This window comes from Cebus imitator, unplaced genomic scaffold (genome assembly GCF_001604975.1).
Source record: "Cebus imitator isolate Cc_AM_T3 unplaced genomic scaffold, Cebus_imitator-1.0 Scaffold45, whole genome shotgun sequence".
Lineage (NCBI taxonomy): Eukaryota > Metazoa > Chordata > Mammalia > Primates > Cebidae > Cebus > Cebus imitator.
Genome location: NW_016107360.1, coordinates 11,096,353 through 11,122,704, shown reverse-complemented (window position 1 = coordinate 11,122,704; position 26,352 = coordinate 11,096,353). Strand labels below are relative to the sequence as shown.

Sequence of the window (26,352 nt, the reverse complement as noted above, 5' to 3'; positions counted from 1 at the left end):
TGTAAAGCGCTTCGGACGCTGGATCAGGTGACGCAGCCTCAGCCCGCCCCCTTCCCACAAGCGGCTCCTCCTCCTGCTTCCCTTGGGCAGGAGGTGCACGTGGGGGCGTGGTGGGCGTGGGGGCGTGGTGGGCGTGGGGGCGTGGTGGGCGGGGGGGCGTGGTGGGCGTGGGGGCGTGGTGGGCGTGGGGGCGTGGTGGGCGTGGGGGCGTGGTGGGCGTGGCTTGCCCAGAGGCTCTTTCTTCTAAGGCCGGGAAAACCGAGGGATACACATGCGCAGTTGGACGCCTCTGGCCCTTGGTGCCGCTTCCCAAGCATCTCCCCGCCCCGACCTCTGGGCGGGGCTGGGCCAAGAGTCCAGCTGCTGTTCGCCGGAGATTCAGTGACTTCCTTGTTGTGAGCCCTGGCCCGGCAGTGTTCCAACTTGTGTCCCCGCTGTTATTCGGGCCGCTAGCCTGAGTCTAGGTCGCAGCCGCAACCCCGTCGGTCACCTTTTCAGCGCAGTTCTTTTCCCCGCACGCCCTGCGCTCCCTAACATGCCCAACCCCGGCAGCACCTTCTCTCCTTACCCCCTCCCTGAGGAAATTAGGAACCTGTTGGCAGGTAAAGAGCGGGAAGGTGGCGGTAATGCTGTTGGGGTGGGGGCGAGGGAACGGCGAGCCGGTGGGGACAGAAGCACTCAGAGCCCTTACGCTCCTTCCCCCCGCTCCCCACGTCTTCTGGCCAGTGGGGTCGGCACATGGAGGAGAGAAGAGGGGCTGTTTCCTCTCAGAAAGAGAGTGGGCGTGTGTGTTGAAATTTGGTGCGGGGATGGTGGCGAGGCCCTTTTTGATGATCTACACAAATGGGATCAGAACGTTTCTAAGTGCATTGTGAAGACGCGGTGCGTGTGACAGAGGAGGGGGCGGGGGAAGAAGAGTGGAGGAGGGAGAGAGAATGATCATGATAATGAATGCTGTGTGAGCAGGCAGAAGGGAGCAGAAGTCAAAGAAGTAGTTCTTGGGTGGTCTGGCCAATGGAGGTAGAGGATGTAGAGATGCAAAGAGATGTCAGAGCCACAGGTGTTAGGGGTTATGCGGTGAAAGGGTTTGTCATTTCTAAAACTCCCATTTTTCTTAAACATTCAGCTCACTCACATTTAAGACTTGCAGAAGGTCTGATTCTCAAATGACCATTTGTCCTCAGCCTCAGTAATATATTAAAGCAAAAAAGGAAGGATATGTTAAAGTTGTACTTCCTGTGTCACACGATGAAAGTACTTCATCTTTGCACCCTTATCTTCCCCTTTTCGGTTTTACATTACCATTTATAAGAACTCATTTTAGGAGCTAAAAACATGACTCTTCAGTAGCGTTATGAATCCACTACTAGTTCGTTAATGTACTGGATATGGAGGTGTGTATGTTCACTAAGAACCAATGAAAATTGATATTTCTGTGCAAGGTAGAAAATATATCTTTTTGAGGTAGCACAAATCTTGCCTATCTTAATGTTCTGGAATTTTAACCATCATTTATTTTGTCTAGTTTACGTCAAAATTCTGGAAATTGAATGTTGATTTTTACTTTAGTTTTAGTTGTCTCTAGAATATTTATCTTTCAGTATTGTTCATGAATAACTAGACTACAGATTGCTTATTCTAACTCTTAAAAAGCAATGCCATCTAATATGTGACATTTGAAATAGTAAGTTATAGCAACGTGAGTCCAAATCTAATATGCTGTTATACAATGTTGGTGCTTGGCATCATTAATATGGCAGGGAAAATAAAACTAAGTTGTATTAATGTAGACTTATGTTTGTATGATTATGGTACAGTATATTGAATGCATTTGTGGTGGGATAGTCTTTCACTCTGAGAAATGCTTGTTGTCATTAAAGGGTACCACTAAAGGAAATAAAGAAGTCTAAAGACTGACTTCAGTCAGCTTTATTACATCACATGACTACTGATTTTGTTTTACTACAGTTAACATTTTTTGTTGTTACAATGCTGGAATTGTTTGTTTAGAATATTATTGTAATAACCAGTTCAGAAAAATGTGTATCATTATTCCAAAAATAGATGAAACCATTTTCAGTATATTCTATGTCTGTATTTTTGAATTTAAGAAATAACATATAGACCTCTAGGTGCATGTTTTAAAGCTTGGCAGCTCCCATAATACAGTTTGTTATTTGGATCTGTAATCGTCCATCAAAGATAATATGATATGTAGGTCGTGAGACTCTTTATTCTCTGATCCCCATAGATCACAAGTGTTTCATGTGGCCCTTATTTGTGTAGTTTAACTAAAAACTCAAAATTACATATTTAATATATCTGCCAATGCTAACTTCCGATATGTTTCTGCCGTCTCTCTTTATTCAGGTAATATACTAGCATAATGTCTGAAATTATTTTAAAGTCATTTTATTGACATTTTCATTATTTTATATTAAAGCAAATCACATATTAAAACACACATGAAACATGAAAACACATGAAATATTAAAACAAATATTAAAACTTTTGGAATTATAAATTTGGATTATACTTTATATTCAGAGGATATTTTCAAGAAGTATGAAAGTGAGTTGGGGCATATTTATATTTAAAGAAATTTAACAAATAAGTGTTTTTCAGGTTTAAAAAAACTTATTTGGACAGTTGTTAACATTTTATGTTTGACTGTAATTAAAATCTTTTTCTGAGGTAGAGAAGGATTCAAGAATAGATGCTGTCAGCAATTATTTCATATACTGCATCTAAAAATATTGTTGGCATTGTGCATGATTCTTTTTATAATTCAAGTGTATTGGGTAATAGTATATGAGTAGATTTACAGTAACTAAAATTATAGAAGTATTTATATTGGTTTGAATATTAGAGATACTGCTGGCTTATTTCGTATATTTCTTTGAAACTAAGGAGATATTGGTAGTGTTGGTTGTAGTTAACAGTTGAGTGCTCTTGGAATGCATGGTACTATGCTAGAATTCAGGGTAGAGAAGTTAAGGAACTAAACTTTTCAGGAGTTTTAAATCCTTTGTTTTTAGAAAAATGAATAGGAAATCCAAAGATAATGACTGTTAAAAAAGTTGCTTGGATGTATCTATTTCTGTTCCACATGCCTATTATCTAAATCATTATATGTCATATGTGTTGTTTGAAATTTCACCTGCTTAAAAGGGATAAGTACTCAAGTGTATTCTTATTTATTATTTTTCTTTCTCTTTATTTTTCTGACTGATCATGGCAGTCCAGGCTATGCTTTCAACATTTGCTCCCTCTCCCTTCTTCTTTCCCCTATAAAAAACATTCCATAGAAATGTCAAAAAAAAAAAAGAAGTCATTATTCTTAACTCACATATAGTGATACCTTTGAAAAAGTGGCTATCTAGTTTGATTTTTAGTTAAATTTTTTGGGGAGTTAGTATATTAAGTCTTGAAGACCTATGCTTTTTATAAAATGTTGTTGATTATTCTTTTGGTTATATGAATAGAAAAGGACTTACAGAATTTTGTTGTTAAAAGCAAATTTTGAGCTGCCATTGGTTTTACAGGCAACCTTTGATTTTTTTTTCTTTTCTATAGCAATGGAAGAACAGGTTTAGCCTGGATAACTGAAATCAAAGGACAATCCCAAATCTTGTCCATTTAATGTTCTCTCACATCCAAATATTTTGACTAGGACTAGCAGCAAGAATAATCTTGATTTATGTGAGTTTTTTTTTTTTCTCTAGGCAGGCAAGAAAGTAAGAGGAACTAGAACCACTTCCCTCCAGCCTCCTTCATTTGTTTAATCATCCTTTAAATAATGGTTTGTTAGTGGCTTACAGCCAGATATTGTCATTCATCCCCATTCATTTGTTTTAGGACAACAAATTTTAAAAGGAAAGCTGTAAGAAGTTGTTATTTTCAGTTTACTAAATTAGAAAATGAAACCATTGTTAAAAGAAAATAGTGATTGTCACTGCTCTGAAAAATCAAACCAAACCAACCAAACAATAAATAAAGTGGTTATATAGTTTCTGCAAAGTGATCTTGAGATTTTGTTGACGTGGCAATCTTGATTACAAATATCACATTTTCCTTACTGGGAATTTTCAGGACATTAAAAAAAATTTTTTTTCCACACATTATGTATGAAGATAATCAATATATTTAGCGGACATTGATTATCTTTACACATTGATTATGTGAATTTTTTTTCTACACAATATTATTTAGGGTGTATGATCAGTCCCCTAATGAGTTCCTATAGGGGCACTGGGTAAAGAATGCAATTTATTTGAAATAGAGGCAGAATTTTTTCAATGCTGAATATAGTATGGTTTGATTTTCACCTTTCCAAGGTTCCGTTTATAATTTGGTCAACATTTTGATTTTATTTTTCCTATGATAATTATTTATGGTATATCTACTGTCCCGTAACTTCCTTCTGGGACATTGGCTAAGTATGTAAAGGGAAGAGTGGCACCTACTGAGTCACCAATAGTCACCTACCTCTTTAGCACCTGGATTTTCCTACAGAGCAAGAACAAGCTTGCCCCATTTTGGCAGCAATCACTAAAGAGCATAAAGTTGATATGAGAACATTTAATCTCAAAATGAAATCTATTGTACCTCCAAGATATTCTTTTCTGGAAATAGGAATATACGTAAATTAAGGGACTAGAGGTTTATAGAGATTTTTTTGTATGAGTTAAATAATATAGATGAATTAAGATGTGGTGTTAGGAAAACTATTTGCCTGTTTTAAGTATATAATGTCCTACTTTTTCTTGGAAGGAGATCTTTTGGCGTGGTGGTCCATTGAAAGTATTTTTACTTAGATTACTGTATAAGGCTCTTGATATCATGCACAGTTTTTATAGCTAATCAGTCCAAATTATCATTGGTTTTCTTTAAAAGGAGGAATCCAAACATATTTTTAAGGATAGCATTATATGAAAACTTTGCAAATGAGCTTATTGTTCCTGTTACCAGCATTAAAGTATTACTAGAAAGAAGGTAGAAACAACAGAGTAGGAAAAGCTGCTGGTGATTTGAAACACTGTTTAGTTGTCTCTCATAAATTTCAGATTAAGTGTCATATATGGGTGATAAAAGTGGCATAGGCTAGACTTTATATACTCATTATTCACTTAGTTTGTCCTTTTCAATTAAAGCTAACTCTATCTTTTTCATTCCACTGGGTTTACATTTCTTTTTAAATCACATCCTGAACACATTACAATAGATGCTGCCTAAAAGTGAATATAGTGTAAGTTTCAGACTAATATGTTATTCACTGTGGCTTCTTTGAAAATGTGTGGTAAAAATATTTTGATAATTGTAAGGTGCTATTTACCAAGAGTCATCTTATAGAGGTTGAAAGATGTTCAGCCCTACCTTTAAACAGCCTAGCTTTCTATAAAAATAAATCATTTAGTCTCTGAAAGTCAATTTTGGAAATTTTGTTCAGTGATTGGATTGTAAGACTCTGGTATGTTTTACCCATTATACTATGAGAGCTCTTATGCCTGTTTATGTCTCCTTTTCCATGTTTGAAAAATCCATAGTTCATCTGTAACCTATAAAAGTGCTAGGTAATCAAGAAAGGACATCAGCTAGAACAATCAATAACTTTTCAATTAGCCATTTTCCAACTTTGGGTATTTGGCTCCATTGATTTGCATGTGCCAGTTTAATTGATTTTTATATTTTTACCAGTAGCTGTTTGGTCAGAACCATACCTTGCTTTAACAGAGAAAAGCATGTCTTTTTTTTTTTTTCTTTTTCCTGATGGCAGCTTACATTCTAGGCTAGTATCCCTATCATATTAAGTTTGGTGGCAGCACATCTCAATGAATGCAAAGAGAAATCTGGCCCAATTCACAAATATTGAGTGAGATGTGGAATTAAGTTAGTAAGGCCATTGGGGGTGCTGTGTGATTGGTTTTACATTTATTGATCTGGGGCTGAGCATATGGTGGTAGATTCAGTCCAAATCTTGCTCCCTCTCCCATACAATTCAGGCCATCACAGAGGCTGTGTGTGTGTATATGCTTGTGCAAGGAGGTATTGGATGGTTGGAGGACTAGGCAGGAAGAGGAGGTGTTACCTTTGTGACTTGTTTTTAACCTCCAGCCTGCAAGTCATATTCTAGGCTGTTTGATAGTGGGGGGTGGTGAGGACAAGTGGTCAAACTGCTTTTCAAGAGTGAGAACCTGTGCTAAATACTACATCCAGAAGCTGAGTTATTTTATCATTTGCAAAAAATTTTAAACTGTTCTGACCTGGTGTAGTTCCACCTTTTCACTATGTGATCTGTATAGCGTAGAAGTTGGTAGAAAGCAGTTAGTGTGTGTGTTAGATACTTGTCCCAACCACTCTTGACTCTAGGGAAAGGTGGGGTGGCTGTTTTTTAGGAAGTCTATATGTTAAAAGGGGGAAAAAAGGAAAATTAGAATACGATTCAGTGACTTGGTGTAAGTGTTTGCCTCTTGCGGGTCTCCATGGCTATGGACAGATTTCTAACTTAAACTGCTTAAGATTGCTGAGCCAGAATATATCATCTTTTAATTTTGTTTAACATTTATCAACAGAACAGTTGTAAATCTGATCTTTTCAGATGGCTTCTCCCCCAGATACTTACAGCTGTACCAGGAGATAAGGTTTACCCTTGACAGTGTTAAGGTGTAATGTGAGCTAAAATCCCATCACGTTTACTTTCACCGGGATAACTTTTTCCTGCTGATGACTTGGGCAGGGGTGGAGGCTGATGGAGATGGGGGCAATTCTGGGGTTAAATGCAAGCAGCGCAGACCCTTCAATCTCTGTGGCTGCTGGCCCAGAGTCAAAGATGGGGGTAGGTGGGGGTAGTGAGACCTGGTAGTTAGACCCTTTACCGTCAGTGCAGAGTGGGCCTCCCACGCTTCTCTCCCGTGGCCAGTATGCGTGAGAGTGCATTGAGCCCCTCCCTCCGAGGAAGAATTTCTAAAAACTGGGCTAAGAGTTGAGCAAGCTTTTCTGGTAATCAAATTACTGCGTTTCCCTGAATAATTACAGACAGTAGGGAATGGTAAAATCTACATATCTACACGATCCCTACAGGAAGGTAGAAAAGGGCTAACATGCTTGCTAGTTTACTGTGCTTGCTAGTTTACCATTTGCAGGGCTATTTAGAGCACAATAAAAAGCTTCAAATCTCTTCTCCAACCAGCCAGAGGAGCACTTGATTCGCCCAAGACCGTATTGCTCGCTTTTGAAATATTACCCGGGCTCTGAGCTACAAAGCCACAGATCCAGACCCATTTGTCTGGCGAGGGCGCTGCCCCAGACCCGGCTCTCCCTGCTCACAGTTCAGCCTGAGAGGAACCCTGGGGTTTAACACTCGAGGGCCGAACTGGAGCATCTCACAGCCCTACAACTTCTTTGCGTCGCTTGGTCTGTCTCTGCGTTGCGGGAGCAGGATCGGTGTGTTTCTCAGGCACGGGCCGAAGGCCACTGGTACGTTTAGGAGTCTCCTGTGCCTGGAAGAGGCTGGTTTCGTTCGATTCGAAAAGAAACGGGTAAAGTGTAAATTTTAAGAAGTAACCTAGATTTCAAAAGCTTAAAAACTAACCAAGTCAGTGGACGATCAACAAACTACAATTATTTCGGGAGCCGCTTCCAGTTTAAAGTTTATTTATTATTATTATTTAAGCAAAGCAATTTCTACTCTCTCCACATCACCTTTGAGAAATAATCACGAAAAAGTCATTGTTTATTAAATAATGGTAGTTGTCTTAAACTTTTTCTGGGAAAAGCTTAGGGATAAGTATGTTAAAAAAGGCTGCTCAAAAAAAAAAAAAAAAAAATAGACTTTTGCCCATACCCAATCTCTGAATTTCTGCCATCCTCGAAAAATACCGATTCTTCCTACAGCCCCACACTCTTTCAACAAATACTTTGTCATAAAACAGTAACATAGATCAGTATTTTTAAAACATTTTTGAGGGCGTTAGAGAACACTATGTAGAGTATTGCAGCCTTTTTTTCCCCCTGAGTTTTTATAAAACTGAAATGACCTTTTAAAGAAAAAAGCTCTTTGGGCAATTCGTTATTACATCCAGAGATAGAAAATAGATTCTGTTTGTTTAAACTTGGAGAAAATGTAAAATAGGCAATTAAATACTCATGAAAGGCAAACATTGAGTGAAAATAATATTAAGCAGACTATTCCCAGTCATTGTGCCAGTGATTCTCCTTAGTGAAGGAGAATCAGCAGTAGGGACGTTGCTTCTTCCCTTATTCCACTTTCTTGCAAAAGTTACTGTAATGATCTCAGGGGAGCCAGTGATCTTTTCTATTTCAGCTAATGTCTACATGTTCAAAGGTTGCTTGCTGTTCTGGGTACAAAATTTAAAGCGTTTAGAGCAGCATGCTTCTTCCTAAGTTTCATTATTCTGAACTCACTTTAGAAGTCTGTGTCTAATTTGTGCTGGTACTAGATTATGTCTCTGTGTCCTCCTCTTCAAAATATAACTTAAGGAAAGAGAAGCTGTGACATATACTTTCATTTCATTTTGATACTTAATTTTAACACATTAGTTGTTAATAGACTCAAACCATAAGCTATTTTTTAAAATTGTTACAGTATCCTTAATTCTTTTTCTTATCATATTGACTTAGTGAAAAATTATCCTTTCACATTTATTATGAATGTATAAAAGTTTAATCAGCTTTCCTATTGGATCAAGATACTTTTGTAATCAAGAATTACAAACATTCTATCCCATATACTAGGTTTTAAATAGTTAATTGTAAGTACAGTTGAGAGGCTGTTTATTTTACTATACTGAATTACTTATATGTAATATTATTATATTTTGATGCCATACAAAGTAGTTAAGGAAAAAGAAAGTAAAACATAAATCCCTTCCATATGAGATATCAATGATTTATAGCCATTCCTACTTAAACATTTTAAATGATATCCTCCATATTAGGTATTTCAGAATGAGCTGTGAAATTCTGAAAAGAAAATTAAAATTGCACAGTGTTTAATAAATAATAAGAATGAAACTATTATAAAAATTAAGCCTGTAAGGACTTTTTGGAATTTTACACTAGAGAGAACAAGACAATAGCATAATTTAGAATTGTACTAAAATTAAAAAAAAAAAAAAAAGCTTGAGGGAATGTTATGCGAAGACATAGAAATCTTATTTCTTGGCTACTATATTTTTATATAATGGAAGAATTTATGTTTGTACTTCTTCCTTAAGACATATTTCAGGCGGTAATACCAAGACAAGAAACAAGAGCTCACAAAACTACACAGCTGGTTATCTTTTTTATTTGAGAGTAGTCAGAATGAGTGGGTAGGTAGGAAGGAGGAGGGCTTGATTTGGGAATCTTGGCTAGAAAAGTGGATTTACTTTTGCCTTTGAAGCATTACACGTTGGCTATACCTGCACATTGATTATACTAGGGAAAACAGACCCTTGCCAGAGACATTAGCTTATATTGACATACTATTATGAATGACTTGTTCATACAGGAACTTACAAAATACTAGAAAATGATGGTAACACATGCATAAAAGCTTGGTGCTTGCTTTCATATAAGAGAATTTGTTAAAAGGGACACCGTAGTTTATGAAAACTTGTGTGCTTCTTCCTGGTTTAATGATGCCAAACATCCAAATAGTATTTGCTGTGCTAAGCATAAGTGGAACATACAAATTTTATTAGCTAAGTGGTGAACACTTTGTTCAAGTTAGTATTTGAAACATACTTCAACAGTTATGCTTTGGATTGATAAATAACTGTAACAAATTATATAGGTATTAACACTTAGGTGTAGAAGCAATCATTGTCCTATTTATCTTCACAAAAACCTTTATTTCTTGTAATTTGTATCCTGTTTCTTAAATTGCATTGTTTAGATGTTGAAACATTTGTAGCAGACATACTGAAAGGAGAAAATTTATCCAAGAAAGCAAAGGAAAAGAGAGAATCCCTTATTAAGAAGATAAAAGATGTTAATTCTATGTAAGTCACTTACCTTTTGTTACTGATTTCTTACATAGAAGCAATTTTAATAACCCTAACATTTTAATAAAAAATGGATTATTATGGGATTAAATTTTTCATGTTCTAATTTAATTGGTATTAAATATTTTTAAAGGGAAAAAAATGTATTTCCACCTATATAGTTTTTAAACATAGATATCCTTATCATAATTCCCTTTGTATTTTTCTGAGCACTCTAGCAGAATTCAGCTGTTTATTTTGATTATCTGAGGGTATATTTGGTTTAAATGATAAGACAAAGGTAGATTGAGGATTTTAATATACAGAATATACCTCAGACTGAAGAAAGAGAATCCTTTTAATTGTTCCTACTTTAAATGAATAAATGTAATGTATTTACATGTATTAGGTATTGAAGATATATCCTCATTTTACTACTGTACTTAGATCTTTAAAAATTATTTTATTTAAAATTTTTAAGCATTTTGAAATTATCATTTCAGGACAGGAATTAGTGTTTTCAAATGTATGTCTAAATTATATTTTTAATATATATTTTAGATTTTAATCATTGTTACTGATTAGACCTTGTTTTGATTTTTCGACCTCATTAAGAAATATGATGTTCTTTATTTTGCAGCTATCTTCAGGAATTTCAAGACAAAGGTAAGTTTTCATGTTTGGCAAACTTGTTTTTCCTCTGTGGAGATTTTCAGTAGGATAATCTAACACATACTGAAATTTGATAGTTGGAATCAAAATTTAGATTTCTGTAATGTAGACTTAGACCTTCAAGATGAGAGTGCTAGCTCCCCCTGCTGAGAAGAAAATTAAAAAGTATATGCAGAATCTACTCTGCACAGTCTTCTGATGCAGAGATCTTATGCATTTAATATTCTTAGGTTATGTGTTTCTTAGGGTACGTTGTGGCGGAAATTTTTTAGGAAAGGCAAAATGCTGCAATTACACATGGAATAACTTGGTGAAGCAGAGATGAGACATTAATCCACTGCCATTCAACACTGCAGGGATTATTTTAATAGTAGTGGTGGGAGAAGGGCCTGTGGCTGAGGGCTTACAGGTAATGTTTTTGAAGGATGTTTTGAAAACAGTATAAATTTTTGTTTGAGAATATGAGTAAAATCTTTTTCAAGTAAAAGTTTTTACTTTTCTTGTGGTTCTTTTGATATGAATGCATAGGGGCCATAGACAGTTTTTAAAGAAAGGAAATCAGTTTCATTTTTTTTTTTTTTGAAATAGTGAGAATGCTGGTAACCTGACTGTCTCCCTTTAGATTTGAGAGACAGCTGCTTAGCAGACTGAAAACCAGATCAGGAAAGGTACAGGAAGTTCCTACTACTTTATATATTCAGTTCTTTAAGGGAAACTGGGTGTGGCCTTTGCTTCCATGATACTTATTCATAGGTTATGACTTACAGCTTATGGATGCTGGTGTGAGGGTCACAATATGAAGTCAGTTAACTTCCACGGAGCTAGGTTCTGGGTTTGAGGAAGACATACAGTATGGCGTCTTCTGACTGAAGCTTGCAAATCCCAGAGTAAATCATATTTGTGCCAACTGATAAGTGAGAAGGTGGTAACAATTTCAATAAACAAAAGACTTAACCAGACAAACCTAAAATCAATTAAAAGGAAGTCACAGTTTATTTTCACATTAGATCATCAAGCTTGGTATGATTGAAGGGAATGAAAAGAGATATATATTCATATTAAAATTTTTAACACTTAAAGAAATGAGCAGTAAACTATTCCCTGCAAGTACTCACTTTTTTTGTGTTCTACAAGAAATCCTAAATTGTGGGTTTAATTATGTTGCATTTTGTTTAAATGAATGTAGAAATGAATTTATGCATTTTAATTATAATAAATTTTATTATATAGCATACTTTATGGAATAATACTAGATACCAGATTCTGCCTCTCTTAAAAGGCATATTATTTCCAGTGATTATTTATTGAACTTGCATTGTGCTTTGTGGCTTAATTATTTGTACATTTAAAAATTTTAAGCTAAAAAAGCATGATATGAAGTAATTGTGGATATGAATCAGTAATAGTGTGGAAACTTTCCCTTTGGTATTTTGTTTTAGAATTTGTTCAGGTGTGTTGATATTAAAATTACATTACTGAGATACATGGTTTTTCTCTAAAGAGAATAGAAATTTATATAGTATTTGATTGAAACTGAAAAGTGAGCATAAAATAAGAGTTCAAGTAGCATAGAATTTAGAGATGGCTCATAATCATTTTCCTCTGAATAAGGCATTTGTAGTTCAATAACAGCTGTACTGAGTTAACTAATCACGAAGAGTACCTGTTCAAAAGTAAGCCTGTAGATGAATTAGGTGTATACCTTGGAGAAATATGAGCTCAGTACTTTTATGCCATTATAAACTCAAAGTATATTCAGCCTTGTTCTAAAAAGACTGTTCATGTACTTTGTTAGACATAGTAAAGGGTTCAGACCTAATAGTTGTAAATTAATTATTCAAGATACATTATATCTCTTTTTAAAAAAAGGAATTTATTTTCAGATCTCCACATTGAGTAAATTCAATTCTAAGTATGTTTTGGTGGTGTTGCCTTTTCTCCATCTTACATTTTCCCTCTGAGGTTTTGGATTATCTTTATCCAAGGAGTTTTGGGCAGAATTCCTTTTGGCTGTTTTCTGGTACTTTTTCTTCCCTCTTCCCTCTCTCTCTCTCTCTGGTCAATGTAGAGTCACACTGTGAACATAAGCTGTTTTCCTCCTTTCTACCTTTATAGTCCTAATTTTATTTACATATATATGTATTTTAAATGACAGATATCATTTTATTATCACTGTTGGGGAAAAAGGTTCTTAAGAGTTAATTCAGATTTATTTATATTTAACAACTTAGTTATTAATTTCTGTAATACACACAGATGTCTATCATCCTTCCTTCCTTCCCTCACAAATCCTTCCCTTCTACTCTTGATAATCTCCCATCCTGAGATTTAACAATACAGATTTTACAGTTTGAAGTCTTTCTTTGTTTCTTTTCTCTCTTTTTTTTTTTTTGAGACAGGCTCTCATTCTGCCTCCCAGGCTGGAGGGCAGTGATACCATCTTGGCTCAGCGCAACCTCCGCCTTCCAGGCTCAAGCGATCCTCCCCCCTCAGCCTCTGGAGTAGATAGAACTATAGGCACTTGCCACCATGCCCAGCTAATTTTTTTTTTTTTGGTAAAAACGGGGTTTTGCCATGTGTCCCAGGCTGGTCTTGAGCTCCTGGGTTGAAGAGGTCAGCCACCTCAGCCTCCCAAAGTACTGGGATTACAGGTGTGAGCCACCATGCCTGGCTGCCAATTCTTAAAATTTAAAATTAATTGAGTTGGTATAGTTGAAACACTAGGCTGCATAGATCTTAGGAGATTTTTTTTGGTACTTTTTTTTTTTTTTTTTTTTTGTAACAGAGTCTTGCTCTGTTGCCCAGGCTGGAGAACAATGGCATGATCTTGGCTCACTGCATCATCTGCTTCCCAGGTTCAAGCAGTTCTCCTGCCTCAGCCTCCTGAGTACCTGGGATTACAGGCACGTGCCCCCATGTCTGGCTAATTTTTCTATTTTTTTTTTTTTTTTTTGAGATGGAGTTTCACTCATGTTACCCAGGCTGGAGTGCAATGGCGCGATCTCGGCTCACTGCAACCTCCGCCTCCTGGGTTCAGGCAATTCTCCTGCCTCAGCCTCCTGAGTCGCTGGGATTACAGGCACGCACCACCATGCCCAGCTAATTTTTTGTATTTTTAGTAGAGACAGGGTTTCACCATGTTGACCAGGATGGTCTCGATTTCTTGACCTCGTGATCCACCCGCCTCGGCCTCCCAAAGTGCTGGGATTACAGGCTTGAGCCACCGCGCCCGGCCAATTTTTCTATTTTTAGTAGAGACAGGGTTTCACCGTGTTGGTCAGGCTGGTCTGGAACTCCTGACTTTGTGATCCATCTGCCTTGGCCTCCCAAAGTGCTGGGATTACAGGTGTGAGCCACCATACTCAGCAGTATTTCCATTTTTAGGGGTTAGAATAATTTACACTGGTAGAAACTCATTTTATTACAGTGGCTTCTAGATACTGAAGCTTGTGTATTAAGCCAATTTTTCAATTGGTATTTATATTCATTTCCATAGAAAGGTATTGTTTTAAAACTTTCCATTTCTTTCATTTATTAAAATACTTCTTTTATTCTTATATGTGCAAGTCTTCATTCCCCTATTGAAGAGATCTGACAAATTGTAGCTTCAGAATAATTATCAGTTGATTTTCTAAATTTCTTAATTTTACTTGTTCTTAGGAAAGATTTGAATCTAATCAGCCAGAACACTTCTTGCTTAGTCTGGTCCTTGTTATTCATTTGAAATATTGCCTGTTTTGTCTAGAACCGATAGTTCCTTCCCTTCCTATATCCTTCAAAGTATTGTATGTGACAGAATAACCTAGTATCTTTTTTTTCTTTTGTTTTTTGGAGACAGGATCTCACTCTGTCACTCAGGCTGGAGTGCAGTGGTGCCATCATGACTCACTGCAGTCTCAACCTTTCCCGGTTCCTTTGGGAGGCTAAGGTGATCCTTTTTCCACTGTGGCCTCTTGAGTAACTGGGATTATAGGTGCTCTGCCTATGTAACTTGTATTTTTTTGTAGAGATGGGTTTTCGCCATGTTGCCCAGGCTGGTCTTGAACTCCCGGGCTCAAGAGATCCACCTGCCTTGGCCTTCCAAAGTCCTGGGACTTACAGGCATGAGCCACTGTGCTCGGCTGACAGAATAACCTGGTTTCTAACCTTAGTTTTTTACTTGCAATATTGCCTCATACTGTAAAGTATCCTCCCGAATATTGGCTTCATGCACTGGAATTATGCTATGTGATTATTTCAGCATTGTTCTCTATCACATAACAAGGTTATAGGTCTCTTAATGTGACTTGAAATAATTATTTTTTGTGATTAGAATACAATACTTTTTCAGTACATACTGTTATTGACTGAGTATTAACTAGAATTTTCTAATGCTGGCATTAGTACATGATAAAAAATTTTTACCTGTAGTTGTATCTCGATCATATATTAGTCTTAGTTTTCTCAAGAGATGATTTAGGTGTGATTACTTTCTTTTTTTGTTTTTTTGAGACAGAATCTCACTCTGTCACCTAGGCTGGAGTGCAGTGGTGTGGTCTTGGCCCACTGCAGCCTCCGCCTCCCAGGTTCAAACAATTCTCTTGCCTCAGCCTCCTGAGTAGCTGGGATTACAGGCATATACCACCACACCCAGCTAATTTTTGTATTTTTAGTAGAAATGGGGTTTCACCATGTTGGTCAGGCTGGTCTGGAACTCCTGACCTCGTGATCCGCCCGCCTCAGCCTCTCAAATGTTGGAATTACGGGCGTGAGCCACTGTGCCTGGCCCATTACTTACTTTATAGAATGATCTACTGAATTAAGATAATGTGAAGATAATTGTACATAGTGGGTGTTTAATAAATGTTAATGTGTATTCTCAGATTCAGCTTCATTTGTCAAGAAGATTTAAGTTAATCTTGATTAACATAATTCAATTTTCAAACAAGTTGGGGAGAAATTATAAATTATTGAAAGAAGGGGAGATTTATTAGCATTAGACAAACATTTCATAAGATTTTTTTTTCAAATTTGTAAAACATTAGTTGTCTACGGTTTTGTTTTTTTGAGATGTAGTCTCACTCTGTTGCACCCAGGCTAGAGTGCAGGGGTGTGATCTCGGCTCACTGTAACCTCCACCTCCCGGGTTCAAGTGATTCACCTGCCTCATCCTCCTGAGTAGCTGCGATTACAGGCACTCACCACCACACCCAGCTAATTTTTTTTTTGTATTTTTAGTAGAGATGGGGTTTCACCATGTTGGTCAGCCTGGTCTCGAAATCCTGACCTCAGGTAATCCACCCACTCTGGCCTCCCAAAGTGCTGAGATTACAGGTGTGAGCCAGTGTGCCTGACCTACTGTCTACAGTTTTGAAAAAGGGGAATGTATTGCTTCAGATGCTACAGCTAAAAGTCTCATTTTCTCTTTTAAAATCTTTTTGCTCTAATTATAAAAAAATGTATTTAATAGATTTTGCCTTAAGATTTTATTGATATTTTAAAATATGCATAGATTTACTTAGAAAGCAATTTCCTTTGGCCTTCTCACTCATACTATTTCTTAAGTTTATTAATGAACTAAGAATAGCGGAAGAAGAATAGCCAAAATTCTGAAGTTTGGATGATGTTTAATTTCCTTTTTTTACCCTTCCTAACATAGTGTGTTTTCTATTGAAAGATAACTCCACAATGAAATCTTAGCAAATAATTCACAGCTTTTTCCTTCTGCCACCTACCCCCACCATTGGCCTTTTACAAACAATGTTGAGCATGTTTGAAATGATGGGACCTACAGTAGTAGAAGTATATTTCATAGGCAGTGCTTGAAAAGTGATATTCTTATTTTAAAGCTCTGCTTCAGTTTGTTGCTAGAAGTTGTCTTTAGTATTTGCATGCTGTAAGTTAGCCCTCCTATTGTAGAAGAATTATGAAGAGAATCTTCTTTTTAGTGACCTATATCCTTCAAAGCCTTAAGAATTAAACTTCCTTGAAGAAATGACAAGTTAAATGCTTAATTATGTATATTAACTATATATTATTACTTAAAAAATTAGATAAGTGAGCTAAGTAGAGAATTAGAAATTAATTTATTTTTGCTAATTTCCCCCCATTTGTCATTCAGTAAGAAGGAATGGTTGTTATTCAGATTTTAGGTACATGTTGAGTAATATCCCTTATCCAAAATTTTTGGGACCAGAAGTGTTTCAGATTTTGGATTTTGGGATATTTGCACATATATAATGAGATATCTTGGGGACAGGACCTAAGTGTAGACACTAAATTTATTTATGTTTCATATATACCTTGTAATTTGTACCATCAGAAAGCTAAGATTCTAGGTATGGAATTTTCCACTTGTGTTGTCATGTTGACAATCAAAAAGTTCTGGATTTTGGAACGTTTTGGAGTTCTGTTGATTTAAGGATGTTCAACCTATGTACTACTTCATTTCACGATTACCTGATTGTGTTTAAAGTAGGACTGTTTTGAAAAAACAAGCAACAAATTGAGTAAATCAGCTCCAATGGTTGTAGAGATTATGACTGTTCATTTGTTGCTGGGCTACATTTCTAGGCATTTCAGAAAATGTTAATTGACAATGAACCATATCAAAAAGAATGGCTAATAGTAATTTGAACCCAGCTAGTATAAATTTTAAAATGTTTTTCAGAAAAATCTGCTGCTGTAGTATGATTAAACCTTAAGTTTGTTGTGATGTTTGTTACTATTGAAATTATAGGAAGGGAAGTCTTGGATCATTGTCTTTTATTCTGTTAACTTTGAATTGTTAATTAAACTTTTGAAAGTTGTAGGATAAATCAAATGGTTTTCTAGGGAAACAAGAAACAGTATCAATGAGCAACAACCCCATAATTATCCTTGTGAGTACATAACAGGGACACATTCATGTCTTTTCTTTGCGCAATAACTTTTACAAAGAAGTATTTTTAAACTGATCATTAATTTTATTACCACAGAAATGAGATGCAAAATTTATGCTGTTGTCATTGGTACAGGCCCACGGCACCACTGACATTATGTGTGATTGTAATAGAATGGCTGCCAGCTAATGATTCTGTAGACATTTCATTTGAGCATGCTTTTCTTTTAGATGTCTGATTAGGCTGTAATGCTTTCAATTATGTCTGTAAATTGTATTGGCTACGTTTACCTGATGCCTATTGTTGATTTGGAGTTCAGTTTTCTATTACATAAACACAAGTTGAACATTTTCCTTTTAATTTATAGAAGTCTTTGCAGGTATAACTACAAATACTCAGCCCCTGGGGAGGAAAAATGCTTTGCACTACTCAACAGCGACTCCTGTGTTCAGTTAAGACTCCCTATAAGACAGCAGCTTTTACTCTTTATTGGGTTGAAAAAAAATTAGGGAGGAGGAAAAGGGATGGATCATCACTGGAACAATAGTAAGATGAAGAAGACCATGTTGAAAAATGATGTGTCCTTTCAACTTAATGCAGGTTAAAAAGGGACTATCCCTGTATATATGGCATATAGATTCTTTGCTTTCTGAGCTAATTCAAAGGATTCTGGGTAGAAAAAAATAAGGAAGAAATGAAGCCAATAGCAGTATTAATTCATTTTGTCTTAGGTAAATATACATATCACACTGATTTAAAAAAATAATAATACTTGCAATAAGCTGCAATTCTACATATAACCCAGAAGTATTTTATTTTTATTTTCTGAGACAAAGCCTTACTCTGTTGCCCAGGCTAGAGTGCACTGGCACAATCTCAGCTCACTGCAACCTCTGCCTCCCGGGTTCAAGCAATTCTACCTGCCTCAGCCTCCCAAGTAGCTGGGATTACAGGAGCCTGCCATCATGTCTGGCTAATTTTGTGTATTTAGTAGAGATGAGGTTTTGCCATGTTGGCCAGGCTGGTCTCGAACTCCTGAGCTCAGGTGATCGACCTGCCTCAGCCTCCCACAGTGCTGGGATTATAGGAGTGAGCCACCACACTCGGCCTAATTTTTTTTTTTAATAAAAATTAAACCCACAGAGGTCTTTAACATGTTAGTGATCGATTTGTGTAGAATAAATACTCAACTCATATTAAATATTATCGCATTTATAGCTTTAGTAGTGAACTTTTGCTATGTATGTATATATTATACATATTTTCTTAAGAATGCAGTTTGCATTTGGGTGTATGTATGTGTATATAAATGCATATATACATACACATAATATAAAAAGATAATAAACTAATTTTAAAAGCTAACTTAATTTTTTTCTGTTTACTTACACATAGAATTTCATATATTTAAGACTGAACATCTGAATTTTTTTCAAAGTCTTTATATTCTTTGGCTTTACTATTCTTTTTAAATAGTCATAATAGCAAAATATGCCACATGCTAAGTTGTCATGTTTTTGAAGTATCCTAATACTCTTTTTCTGCGGCAAGATCTTTTTTGTGTGAGATATGAAATATTCTTAGAAAATTCATACCACAAACATTCTTAACTTTATTAGGAATGTAAAGATACTGTAACGACTACAAGTAACTGAGAATTTCTTGATTCCTACTGGTATATATTCAGTGAACTGTCATAACATGTTCAAAATATTTTTGCTAGCACTTTATGAAGTTCTTTCCTACCTTATGTTTGAAATCGGATCACTCTTCTTTTGTTAAAAAGAGTTTTTTTTTAGAGGTGGAGTCTTGGTCTGTTGCCCAGGCTGGAACACAGTGGTGCAGTTATAGCTCATCTCAACCTCAAACTCCTAGGCTCAAGCAGTCCTCTTACTTCAGCCTCCCACAGGTGTGAATACAGATGCAGGCCACCACGCCTGGCTAATTGTTGTTATTTTTATTTAGTGGTGTGGTGTGGTCTTGCTGCGTTGCCCAGCCAGTGTCTAATTCCTGGCCACAAGCGATCCTCCGGCCTCAAGCATCCTGAGTAGCTGAGATTACAGACATGAGCACTGCCCCCAGCCTAGCACTCTTTTTTGCATAAGAAATATTGTAGGGGATCATTGAGTGTTCTGAAAAGGACTTTAAACATCTCAAAAGAAAGAGAAATTAAGTTCCAAAGAATGAGTAATACTTGTGTGTTCCTTAGAATTTTAACTGGGGGAGAAACATCACCATATTTAGTGTACCTAGTAGTAGAATCCCTAAGGATGACAATATAGCCATCTGTATGTTCTGCCCTTATTGTCTTAATGAGAGATGTCTCTGTGATGACAATTGCTCATGAAATGGAAAAATTATAAAGAAATTGAGAGGAATATGTATTTTTGAAAGTTATTTTGACAGTTCTGTCTTGAAAGAGGCTATTTTCTCTACCAAAAATGTGGTAACAAATAGGGTGACACCCATCAAATGAGTGTCAGAGGACACAAATACCTTTTTGGAGAGACAGGTAGCTTTAATCTGGATCTGCCAGGAACTCTGGTTCATAAGTAATACTATAGGCACTCTGTGGTTCCTTTGGGGATTTTCCTTTTGCTTTTTGAGTAATCCTTGAGGTGACTGTTTTTCTGTCAGGTAGAATTCAGCAGTCAAATACTTAATATAGAATTAAGCATACATTTTTCTTTGTTGTGAAATCTGGGTGAGAAATGAATGCTGTGTCTAACTGGGCTAGCAAATATTTGAGTTTTTAAAAAAATATATTTTAAATGATTGTATGGAAAAAATTGAAACCACAAGGTCTTGTGAAGATTAATTAGCCTAAAATAAAGAATCAATCAAAAAATCAATCAACCAACCTAAGATTTGAAAATCAAGTAGGAAACTGGCTAGAACATTAAAAAATAATAACATACAATTGAAACTGAAAGTGTCTAGTTTGTAAATTACCCTTGCTTGGATTTTAAAAGATTATGTTAATTTTAAAGCAGTTTTTTCTATAAAAGATTTGTGCTCTCTAATGCAATCCTGTGATTTTTAATGAAAATACAAAATATTCATATAGCTTCAAATTATTAGTTTCTCATAATTTTTCAAATTATTGAGTAGGTAAATGGAGTTACCTGAATTATGTTTTCTGTTGTGCTTCCTGGGCTTTTGCTGTTGTTGTCATTATTTTGGTTTTGTTTGTTTGTTTGGATATACACTCTGTTTTACCCTGCTTCTACTTTTTGGATTCTTCTTTGTAGAGGTCATTATAATTTTGGACTGTATCCTTTTGTATCATAAATAAGCAATCATAGAATGACCTTCAAAAACTCTTACTATAAATTACAATGGCTATAAACTAAAATAAGACCTGTTTTTACCTAGTTTTAAAAGTTTTCTTTGTTTTTCCACTACAATGACTGAATTTAGTAGTAAAATTTACCTCTTTTGACAAAGTAACATTAAGTAACATTGCTTTAAATGGCAAAAGTATAAATGGCATTTATCTGATTTTTTTTTCAGGTGATACAGAAGATGGGGACGAATATGATGACCCTTTTGCTGGGCCTCCAGACACTATTTCATTAGCTTCAGAACGATATGATAAAGATGATGAAGCCCCCTCTGATGGTATGTGACATTTTCCTGTGTAACTCTGATACACAAAACAATGCTATGTATATAGGTGGTAGTTTTATGAGTAAGCAGATGAACATAGAGGCTTCGGTTAACTTAACTTTACCAAAACCTTTTAAGGAACAGAAGAGCTCTCTCTAGTGGTTCTAGTGAGGTTTTCCTAAGTCTGTAATTGGTTCTTTTTCTTGGAAATTTTCTTTACTAAAATTTTTGAGAGAGTGCCTGTATCATCATATGAATATTATTAGTAACAGTTTGTTAGTTAATTTAATATTATCAGATTCTTGCTTAATTTTATTGTACTACTTAAAGGCTTGTTGTATTATTTATTTTATAAATAATAAAAAAGATTTTTGATCTATTTTTTTCTGAAAACTTTATACAAAATGAGTTCATAAAATATTAAGTTAATTTTCCGACATTGCCTTTTGACATTGAGACAGATTTTTATCAAACGTTTCTTTTAATACGCATTTTCATTTTTATGATTGTCACTTAAAAGTGCCTCATATTATGTAGTAATATTGTAATGTTAGCGTTAACTGAATTAGTAATAAAATTATCTCTTAGTAATTTCTAAAAGCTATTGAATATTGCCAAAGTTATGAAACTTGCTTTTTAGTGTAGTATGTGCTTTCTCCGTTATAGCCATTGAGTACATCTGCATTATAGAAACCTTATAAGGGTAATATGTAGTTATAAATTAAGAGTGTGTATCAATAAATTAGTTATGCATATTAATTTGTAGCACTCAAAGTTTCACATAGACATAGAAATGAATAATACCTTCTGACACTATGTGATGATCAAGCTGTGCAGTTACATCTCTAAATACAATTGCTGAATGAAAATATGCTTCCTGCAACAGACTACACCACATTTTATGTTATCCAGATTATTCCCTTTGGAAACATAAATTGCTTTTATGAGATATAAAATTATGTCTATTGCAGAACAGGGATAAGTCAAGTACATGCATAAGTGATAAACATTCTAACCACTGATTCAGTACAAAACAATCTTTTTTTATATCCAGAACTTTGTACAAAGTGTAGCAATAATAGTTGTATCTATTTTATGTTGAATTTTATGCTTTGGCAAACATTTAATTTCTATTTTTAAAGGGAGGGGTTTTTTTTTTTTTTGCTCTTATATTCACTTTCTATCTTTTAAAGAGATACACATTTCTTTTCTCTACACCAAAACAGAGAATTATCCTTTCCAACCTTGTCTTCAGAAGTATTTCTACTAGAACATGTTTTATAATTGAAGAAATAATATTTTCAGGCAAAACAATGAATTATTATTTAAGTCATACTGTTTTTCAGACACATTACAATTGCTTTATTTTTCTGTAAAATGTTGGTATATATGAATGTGTGTGTGTTTATATACACATACAGACAGAATATTTATACTAAGAGAATACAGACACACAGAATATATTCATAGAATATATATACATAGTTTCTTAAAATAGCATAAATATTTTAGTATACAGGGGAGTACTATGTGTATTCTTGAAAAATTTGCAACCTAAAAAGAACGTCAACAATTCAAATATCTATGAGAGCCAGAAATCCTCTAGTAGCTTGTTAGAAAAAGTAAATTGTTATTAAATTATAGTGCATTTACATGATTGTGTTTTCTTTTTAAGAGTAAATAATTTATCATACATTATTATAACCAAATATTCAGGAAATACACTAAAATATTTGCTGTTGAAAGGTTATTTTTTTGATTTAAAGTATTATTTAACATTTATATATAATATCAAGTTTTTTGTTAAATATTAGTGCCTATTCATTAGTGTTTAAGCAATTATTGAGCAGATTAAAGCTTTAACCTGTAGTATTACTCATTTTTGATATGTAAATAATACCATTTTTGATATATAAATAATACTATTTTTGATACTTTCACATTTTCTTCTAAGAATATCATTATTAAAATTAAATTTCAAACTACCACATGGACATTTAATATTCACTCTAAAATATCTTTTTTTTTTCCTTTTTCTATGCCTTCCCATGGCACTAAAATATCTCAGTGTATCAGTTTTTCTCCCTTCAACTTTTTTTCTCCTTTCAATTTTATGTATGTTCCCTTTCCTTTGATAAATGAATTTCCTTCATTATGTGACCTGAGTCTAATAATATATTAATTATAAAAAAGATAATGCATTTAACAATAAGCATAACCAAATTAGCACAGGTCACCAAGAGGCCTTTTATCAAATCAGATTGTTGTTTTGTCCTTTTGACTTTTAGCTTATGGTAGGCACTAACAAAGTATCTGAATTTTGAGGGATTATAAACTCTAAACATGATATGTATTTTTCATAATGCTAATGTAATTTTCAAGGTACTGAAAAGGGCAAACCTGCACATCTGTATGTGCATTCTAAGTCTGTCTTTTGCTTTAATATTTCTTTTTCTCTGTTCCTCTGGTTCAAAAGTTCACTCAGTTCCCAAATGGCCACCTAATTTTCCAGTTATTCCCTCAAGCCATATGTGTTTTGGTTTCTTTATGGTTTATTAGGTACTGTAGGAAAGTAGCATAAGTTATATCTTTTAATGAAATTCAAGCACACTTCAGTGATGCTTCGACTTGATTGCTGGTAGCAATTAAATCACAGCAAGGAGAATAATGCATAATCTCACAAGGTCCAGGCACCACATAGAAATTGAATGGGGATGAAAACAAAACAAAAACAAAGTCTCCAAACCCTGCCAGGTAGGTTGTTTTCAGCCTGCCTTTTTTTTTTCTTTCTTTTTTTTTTTTTATTGACCAACTGCCTGATTGATAGCAAAATCATAACTTGCTGCATGCTAACAGGCAGAGTTCACTTGTAGGTTATTGTGAGCTGATAAAGGGTTAGATGGAGTTTTGATTTTCACATTGGACCCTGGTACACCAGATTAATGGAATTTCAATGAGAAACTAGAGTAGCCACAGCTTTGTCAGAGAAACAGATAGAGATTCTATAGTCATGTCTACTCATTAATACTAGTTGTCTGAAAGGTGTGCTGCTTCTCTATACAAAAGAGTTGATATAATTGATTTTTGAGTGGTACATTGGAAAAAAGTACCTTATTGATGACTAGAATTGTAACATAGATGGTGACAGATTTTTGCATAGCTCATAGCATAAAAATATCATACTTGTAATTTTTCTTTTCGCTCTTTGGAAATGCTTCTTATGTTTTATATTTTTTGGAGAAGAAGTACATTTTGAGACCAATAGCTAAAAAAGACAGAATGACATGCCAAATTACCTTTTAGGAAAAAGGAATAGGAGTCCGTATTTTATTTATAAATGATTGCATGACTGCTGTTAGAGTTTCATTTTGATGTTATATTTAGAGGAAAGTATACTTATTAGAAGTTTCATTTTGTTAGCTTTATGCTTGATTTTTTTCTGGAAAACAAAAAAAAAATAATAGTTTCTAGACTATTGTAGATCACTATTAGAAGTTTTACACTATCATGTGGCTGGATATATTGGAGTATTAATATAAATGGTGCATGTCAGCAATCAGATAAAGTTGGAGATAATGAGATTTACAACCTTAAAGAATATCCCTTTCTGTACACATTAAAATGTTTAGACACTAAGGTGGGTGGATTTAGAGTAGACTTTAGACAGCATATAATTACTTGGGTTTCCATTTTTCTATTCTGAAATCATTTTTCATTAATTTTTGTTATTTGTAAAAGAAAGCTTCTACCCATATAGCATTGTGGAAAGTCCCTAAGGTAAGGTGAAAGGATTCAGTGAGCTAGAAGACATATATTGGCTGTGCCCGTTGATGATAGGTGGAAGGATCCCAGTGGATATTTGTTACAAATCTGATTCAGTCCTAGGCCATAATCACTTTGTGGATAAAAATCTGGAACCTCTAGGGTGTGAAAATAGGAAGGCTAAAATGAAGCTGAAGATATAAAACAGTCATTTATTGTCCTGGTGTCTTTCTAACTAAAAATTTCTGAATAACGTAGGTTACTGAAAGGCTGTGGGCATTGCAAGGACATAGGTTTATATGAAGAAATGTTTTTGTTGGAATGGAACTGTTTTTTAAATCTTAGGGATTAAAAAAGTTTAAACTATTTTAATCATAATTTATAATATTAAAAATGTTTTTTTGGTATACCTTTCTTTACAAAAATCCAATAATCAAAAATTTGGATTATTAAAACATGTAAATCATTTTTTTCCAATAGATTTCTTTAAAAAGATTGTCTCCAGGATGCATATAAATAATTAGCCCTTAGAAAGCATCTAAAATAGGCTTAGATATAAACCTATTCATGTGCACACACACAAACTTAATGTACCAATTTTTGAGGAAGATTTTTATGTGTGTATATGTAAAATTAGGTGTAGCACTAATCAGTTCTTATCAAAGCCACGCAACAGATGTTTTACTTTTCTCTAATATCAGCCGAGTATGAAACAAGGTTTAAAATAGAAAAATAATTTTTTCAACAACTTAGCATTTAAGGTAAGTATGAAACAATGTTTAAAACTAGAAAAAAGGAGAGATCCAAGATGGCTGATCACTAGCAGCTCGGGATTGTAGCTCCCAGTGAAAGCGCAGAGAACGAGAGGACGCCACACTTTCAGATGAATTTTTGTTGCTCACGCACCAGGAGATTCCCAGTGGAGGAGACCCATTGGTCGCCAGCGTGACTCTTGTGGCCGGTGAGGCAGTTTTGCCGCTGCCTTGGTGCAGCGGTTCTTGGTGCAGAGTCAGAAAAGCAACATCAATCTTAACACCGCTGTTTTGGCTGGCGCAGTGGGTTGCTCAGATTTTAGCACCAGGAATCAACACGTTGGACGTCCACTCAGAAACCCAACTATAAAGACGGTAATTATAAAGACCACCGATGGATAAATCTATAACAAAGGGAAGAAACCAGCCTAAAAAGGCTGAGAATACCCAAAATCAGAACGCCTCTCCCTCTACAGGGGATCACAGTTCCTCATTAGCAACGGAACAAGGCCTGATGGAGAAAGACTGTGTTCCATTAACAGAAGCAGGCCTTAAAAGGTGGATGATAAGAAACTTCCGTGAATTAAAAGAACTTGTTCTAACCCAATGAAAAGAAACTAAGAACTTTGAAAAAAGGTTTGATGAAATGTTAACAAGAATACACAATTTAGAGAGGAATATAAGTGAATTAATGGAGCTGAAAAAACACAA

General features: G+C 35.1%; 1 protein-coding gene across 6 annotated transcripts in view; it reads left to right on the top strand.

Annotated features, from left to right (window-relative positions):
• Positions 1-230: 230 nt before the first annotated feature.
• SKAP2 (src kinase associated phosphoprotein 2) overlaps positions 231-26,352 on the top strand; it is a 225,285-nt gene continuing 199,163 nt past the window's right edge. For 5 of the 6 annotated variants that reach the window (XM_037737925.1, XM_037737924.1, XM_017527033.2 and 2 more), the window contains exons 1-4: positions 231-602; positions 9,899-10,004; positions 10,627-10,652; positions 21,032-21,139. In XM_037737925.1, coding sequence (XP_037593853.1) covers positions 536-602; positions 9,899-10,004; positions 10,627-10,652; positions 21,032-21,139 — 307 coding nt within the window. In that variant the 5' untranslated portion in view covers positions 231-535. The remainder of the gene's footprint in view (positions 603-9,898; positions 10,005-10,626; positions 10,653-21,031; positions 21,140-26,352) is intronic. The other variant, XM_017527035.2, reaches the window with a different exon arrangement.